The sequence below is a fragment of the Abramis brama genome (genome assembly GCF_963993115.1).
Source record: "Abramis brama genome assembly, chromosome: 7".
NCBI classification, from domain to species: domain Eukaryota; kingdom Metazoa; phylum Chordata; class Actinopteri; order Cypriniformes; family Leuciscidae; genus Abramis; species Abramis brama.
Window position 1 is genome coordinate 43738228 of NC_139969.1, and position 7414 is coordinate 43745641.

Genomic DNA, 7414 nt, shown 5'->3' on the forward strand with positions numbered 1-7414 from the left:
TTACCCATGTGGGTTGTAACAGCAGGGCCAGCCCGCGGCATAAGTTAGGCGGAATAGGCAAATGGACAATGACATCACTGTTTTATCCAGAGAAGCTATATAAATTAACTAAATTAATAACTTTTTTACAACAAAAATAAACCATCACTGAACTTATGACACCTTCTAGATCTGCTGTACAGGAGAAGCAAACTATGTTGCATTATTTCCTGTTTTCACTGTAGAGCTGCCTTGAAATAAAATCTGTATTGTTAAAAACGCTATAAAAAAAAGGGGGACATGACTTGAATGCTAGATGCAATGCTTTGTGTTTAGGCTGTAATGTGTGTGTGTATATATATATATATATATATATATAGGCTAAAATCATGAACACGATGAAGGGGTGAAATGGGCTGTGATGCATGGGGCACCAGGTAAAATCTTGCCTAGGGCAGCAAATTGGTCCCTGTTGTAACATTATAGCCGCTATAGCTGCTTCTAAGCTGCTTAGATCGTTAATACAAATATTAATGTTTAAACGTATGATCAATATGTCAGTATGGACATGCTACACATCCTTAGATCGGTTAGATTCTCTACAATTCAATCGTTCAGTTCATTTAACGGAAACAACGAGCCCCTAATTCTTATAGATTTACTGGTGTAACCTGCATGGTACAAGAGATGAAAAGGAGAAAAAAGTGACTCCTGTTACCTTTGAAGCGCTCGTTAAGTCCAAATGTGTTTTTATAGAAATAATATTCTGTTTGAAATAAATAAACTGTTTCATAGTAGCCTATATTAGTTTTGTGCAAGAGGAATTAAAGGCCGTTCCCATATGGACGCCTGATTACTACAAAGCTCTGCGGTGGAATTGAAATAGAACAAGTTATGATGGTAACACTTTACAATAAGGTTCATTAGTTAACATTAATTAATGATTTAACCCTCTGGGGTCTAAGGTGTTTTTGGTGTTTTTGGTGATTTTTTCATTTGCTTATAAACATATTAATGGCAAAGGTGTAATTACACTCTATTTAGCACAAACAGGGCTACCATAATATGTGAGCAACATGAATGTACATGTTTGTATTTTTGAGAGAATTATGTTTATGCATGGTTATTGAAAAAACTAAAAACTAAAGTTTCTGAAATAAGGCCACAAAACACATACTAAATGTGTCAATAAGACTTTCGTTGCCTAGAGTTTTTTCTTCAAAATGATGTGAAAATCATCCTGCCTAATCATTCACATAACACAATACATTGATTTAAATTTTGCAAAACACTTTCTGTTTGGAAAGGCAATATGCGAGTGGGGTGTCAACGATCCAACACCATCATGCATATTTAGTGGTTCGCACCTGAGGAGACAATGGGGCCCGCATACTTAATGAGCCATTCATTCAGGTGTCACTGAGCCACAAGAAAGAATGCAAGAGCAACAGTTGGAAGCATCTCAATTTTTTTTTTTTTTTTTTTTTTTTTACAAATTGTGCTTGCAAATTGGCCTATAATATCCAAGGAAAACATGTCTAGTAATTGTGCAGTTAATTCTCATACTGTATTTTCAGTTTTGGAATATTTATCCTCTCCCCAAATTTGTCACTAATAAAACACAATAAAAAATATTTAAAGAAAAGGCTTATATTTACCTTTTAATAGTTTGTTTACATCTACCTTGTAAATATATATATATATATTTTTATTAAAAAGGTTACAATTACAACAACAATTCAAGTGTAATATTTCTTTGTAAAAACTAAAGTATACATTTTATCATACATATTTCAAAGTTAAGGATTCATTACTTAAATATAGCCTAGGCTACATTGGAATAAACACTATAACCTATTATTTGATTACTTTATTTTTGACAAAACATATTTTATTTAACATATGAGCAAAAATTGGCAAACAAAAGCTTATTTGAGGTGGCAGATATTTTACAGTAAAAATGTATAATCTATCCAAAACTAATCAACGAAATGTTGTCTTTCATATGTCTGTAACATAGGTCTTTCATTTTTATTATAAGAAATATAAATGTTAATTTGCAGTTTAATATTGCTTATACAAATACATTTTATTTCAACATATTTCAGTCGATTTTTACTCAGTATAGCAATACAGTTTGCTAAAAGCGAAACATTCATTCACACACAGAAACGTGATTCAAATTTAAAACGTCTTTTTGCGAGCTGTGGTAAACAGCGCTGCCAAAGCTGTGGTAAACAGCGCTGCCAAAACATCTCTGCCATTTATTCATTCACACACAGAAACGCGATTCACTTGAGAATGAAAAAAAAACTTACTACAGTATTCCTCAGCTCAGCGGCATCCGTACATTTTCCATTATTATTATTACGATAGTATTATTCCTCACAGCGCTGCGAGATGGTGTAAACAAGTACAATGATCTGAATAAGCTTGATGTGTTTTCTCGAGCTGATATGGGGGCATTCACAGTTTGCATGGATTGCCTCAGTCATTTGCGTTTGAATAGCACGCGCTCTCCGTGGGCGGGGTCACATTAAAACTTAATGATCTGAGATGAGAACGACTGACATCTCTCTCTTTTCATACAGATTGCATAAACTGAGAATATTTGTTTTTTATAAAAATTACTTCATTTAAAAGAAGAGAATTCAAGCTTCATGCCTGTGTGTCTGTATGCCTGTTTGACTGAGTATTCGCTGAGTTATGGTTCATTTTCGGACGCGTTTCAGAACGGACTTCACTGACTGAGAGAAGGCAGAACTCGCTTCGTGTTTATTTTTCTTTATTTGGCAAAAAGCACAACACTTTGTTTTTATTGTGAGTATACACAAAAAAAATACACACTTAACAGGATCGATTGATGTATGAAACTCCTATGGAAAATCAAAGTCAACAGAGTATTTTTGAGTCGATACCGCCGACCCCAGGGGGTTAACTAACAAACTAACAATGAGCAATACATTTGTTACAGTATTTATTAATCTCTGTTAATGTTAGTTAATAAAAATAAAGCTGTTCATGTTAGTTTACAGTGCATTAACTAATGTTAACAAATACAACCTTTGATTGTAATAACATATTAGTAAATGTTGAAATTAATATTAACTAAGATTAATAATGAAAGTATTTTCATTTAAAATGAAAAATAAATACTTAAACATTAAATATATTTCTGTTTGCATCTATTATAGTTGTAGAGATTCAACAGAAAGCCACTGCTCCAACCATGGATAAGTTCCGGGAGGATTTTAAATTACTGAAAGAGGAAAACAGGCTTCTGAAAGAGGAGAACCGGCTTCTAAAAGAGGAGAACCGGCTTCTAAAAGAGGAGCGGGATTTCCTTAGGGAGAAAACTCTCAACCCAGTAAAGACCGGACCCTCAACAACTTCAAAAGGTATCCAGACTGTGGTCCTCCCATAACCAACACAGAAAGCTTTTACCACATGCATAATTATTCAAGTTGTTTGTTATTTTGCGTTTATTGATATCCCCACATTATGCAAATGAATAAGAGAAATATACTACAAGAAGATGATTTTTTCAACACTGAGAACACTTAATTACTTTCAATTTGTTGTTACTCTGTTTAAGGGTCCCACAAAAAGAGGGTTATGGATTCTTCAGACTCTTCAACATCTGACTCTGAGTCAGACTCCTCTTCTGAAAGAGGGAAGAGGAAGAGAAAGCAGAAGAAGAACAAGAAAACCCATGCAGCATTTGGAAAAAGAGGTGACTTGTATAATTTGAAAAAAGAAGGCTCACAACTAAATTACATTTGTATGTACACTGTAAAAAATTAAACCGTGATTTTTACGATAAAAAAACGGCAGCTGTGGTTGCCAGTACTTTACCTTCAAAAATACGGTAGCAACTTTATTGGTTTTACAGACTTAACTTAAAATTTACAGTAATAAACCGTAATTCATTATCTGATATAATGTGAATTTAACGTCCTATTGAAGTATTAATATCTGTTTTGTACCATTGTAATACACTGATAACCAACAATCACAGCAGTGATGAGAGTCACATGATCAATCAAAGCTCATCACAAGCAGGTCTTCCACAAGAAATGTAATACTAATATAATAGAAGCTGCACAGTGTCATTCACACAAACATTAAAGGGGGGGTACAATGGTGTTTCATGTATTCAGAGTTGTTTACAGTGTTAAAGAGATGGATTCTCATGCTTAACATGGCCAAAGTTTTAAAAAAATATTTTGGACGAATAACAGAGAATTTCTGTGCCGAAAATCTTACTTCCGGGTTGGTAAAAGTTTCGGCTGATTTTTTTCGATCGTGGATCTAATGACGTAGACCAGAGTGGAACTCCTTATATGAGCATTTCTCCCGGAAAAGCTCGCCCGCGCACACGTCGACCAGAGGAGAGCGAGACCGCGCACATCAACGCGCTTCAACAGGAAATCATCGGCAACGCTGCCTAGGATTTGTTCAAGAATGTCTCCAAAGTGTGTTTTTGGATGTGAGGGAAAGCTTACCGTGTTCAGCTTCCCAAAGAACCCAGCGTTAGGAACAGTGGATGCAGATTGTTTTTCCGGGGCAAAAATTAGTTGTGTAAGACTGTTTTGTGTAAGATTGTTTTATAAACAAAGCCCAGATCGACGGATTTGCAGATTGTCTAATGCTTAAGGATCGAGCAGTCACAATGATAAAGGTTCGCGGTCGCAGGCGGTGAGTAAAACTGGTTCAAATGTCTCTGTGTGTTGTTGTTAGCTATCAGCGCGTCGGCACAGCGTTAGCTTCGCCCAGAGCCATAGAGAGAATTCTCTCTATGGCTCTGGCTTCGCCCACACGGCCCGCCTCCAGACGCTCGTTTTTTTCCGGAAAGACTCGGTACAGCCTATCTTTCTTTTATAAATATAATAAAACTATAGACTTTTTGGAGATATGAAGAATGCAATACTACTCTATAGGTACTCAAGATTAACAGGAGATTGAGTGAAAATGAGCATTTCACCCCCCCTTTAAACACCATCATGGTAACACACATGTAACATAAAACCCTAATGTACATAACTGATTAGAACAAACTAAGAAAACTATGAGGAAACAGTTATTTTAACAAAAATAGATCAAATGTGAAGTGTCACGCAGGGAATTGTGGGAATGTCAATTTACGGTTTTTCACTGTAAATTATACAATGAGTTGTTCTTTTTCACTTTCAAAAACTGTAAATTTAATGGTATTTTACAGTAAAATTACATTAAATATACCATTAGATCTATCACAGACCGTATATAGTATGGAAACTTTCTGTTAACCAATTAACAGTTTTTCACTGTAGCATTTTTACAGTCTTTTACCGTTAAAATCACAATTTTTTTTTACAGTGTACATATGACATTTTCTTAATATAAGAATGTTATTTTCAGTGTAGCGCCCTCATGTGTTGAAGCATAAGGTTAAGGTTACTGCCAACACACAATCCACAACTCCATATACAGCTTCCATATTCAAGTCTGGGCCAATTATGAATCAGTTATGTGTTTTATTGGAATACGTTATTGATGTTACAGAAGAGTTGTGATGGCACTAGATCGCTTCAGGTTATTCACCTAATGCCTGATTGTCCTGTTTTATATAATCAAAGCTGTATTTTTGTGTAGTTATGGAATAATGTTTTAATGTGGTTTTATGATCTGTCTTGTAGTTCAGAGTCCAGAGGACGTTGTGCATAGGTACCGTGCTGTCTTAAAAGAGTTTAGACGCACCAGGAGCATGAGCCTCAGCTGCATAACATTGGACATGGACCGGAACACGATCACGTTGACTGCTGTCATTGCTGAAATTGTGATTGCTGCAGAAGGTGAAAACTTCGGGCCGCTGCCAGTGTTCAAGGAGGAGGACACTGTAGGCAATTATGCAAAAACCTGCAAGGCCTTCTTAGAGGGCAACAAACCTCTTGGGGGAAAAATAAAAAAAATGAAAGAAGATTCAGAGCTGCTCCCCATTAAATATAAATTTAGAAAGTGAGAGGCCACACTGCTGTCCTTATTGTTAATGCCCACTTTTGCACTTTGTTAAGGGTTCTGTGTTTCTTTGAACCCAGTTTCTACTGTTTCTATTAAGGGTTGTTAATATGATTTAAGTTTGTAAATATTTCTTTATTTAAATTCTTTGTGATACCATGTAAAAGATAGCTTCCTTTTACGGTATATTTTCAGTTTACTTACTGAGTAAATACTGTTGATTTACACAGTAACTGTAGCTATTACAGATTATAGGGTAAGATCCCAGTAATTCAATGGAAATAAAAAGGCTTCTACAGTACAGTTTCACTTTACTTACTGAGAATGTTTTAATTAAGTTGCAGAACACACATGGTAAAAGTTTGTGATTTCAAAAATGTTTAAGCAGTAGCAAAGGATGTGGTAAGAGTCTGGTAATACCATGGAAATAAACAAGGCTTCATTTTACAGTACAGTTACACTTTACTTACCGAGTAAATTGTCATGTTTTCCTTGGTAACGTTGCAGGACATACAAGGTAAAAAAGTGTGACTATATGGAAAAGGGAATGATCAGATTATATGGTACAATTCCGGTAATACCATGGAAATAAACACGGCTTCATTTTACAGTACAGTTTCACTTTACTTACTGAGTAAATTGTAAAAACATCTGCAAGAACATACCCAGTATTTAAGATGTGCCATGACATTAGGGAAAACTGTTCCTGCGGGGTAGTTACCAGGTAAGTGTAAGGTAAATTATTTGATAAACCCTCTATAAATGGGTGTATCAATGAACAACAACTACGTAAGACAAGGTAATTTATTGGAAACTACCGTCTTAATTTCAAGATAGTAATAAATAAACATGGACTGTTACCAACATAACCTTAGGATAACTACACACCTAACTTGAATTGATGGGTAATACTGGAGGTGTTTCTAAAAATTGGCTGCCTACATTCTGAGGAAGTACACAATTAAATCTGAGTTATTACCAACCTAAACAGGTAACAAGTACACAGTACTTTGTTGAGTTGATATTTAACAGTGGTGTTTTTTCCCCTGGTAGTTTCTCTGTAATTGCATACTAATCACCTTAAAGGGATAGTTCGCCCAAAAATGATATTTAACCCATGATTTACTCACCCTCAAGCCGTTCGAGATGCATATGTCAATCTTTTTTCAGACGAACACATTTTCAGTTATTTTAGAAAATGTCTTAGATCTTTCAGTGGTTATAATGTGAAGCAATGGGGTCCAGCTGATTCACGTTCGAAAATGTACATGCATCCTTCTCAAAAATAATCCATCCGGCTCCAGGGGGATAAACGAAGGCCTTCTGAGGGTAATCCGTGCGGTTTTGTCGTAAAAATATACATATTTAAAACTTTATAAACTAAAATAACTGGCTTCCGGTGGCGGTCGGTGCGCGTTCACAGAGATGGAAAGCGTCG

General features: G+C 35.5%; 1 protein-coding gene across 1 annotated transcript; it reads left to right on the top strand.

Moving 5' to 3' along the window:
- Positions 1-3208: 3208 nt before the first annotated feature.
- On the top strand, positions 3209-6071 carry LOC311087035 (coiled-coil domain-containing protein 106-like; the record flags this gene model as incomplete). Its single annotated transcript, XM_084120287.1, has 3 exons — positions 3209-3377; positions 3575-3712; positions 5658-6071. 3 exons carry the CDS (start codon positions 3209-3211, stop codon positions 5978-5980), a joined length of 630 nt encoding a protein of 209 aa, XP_083976413.1. The 3' UTR covers positions 5981-6071.
- Positions 6072-7414: the final 1343 nt, after the last annotated feature.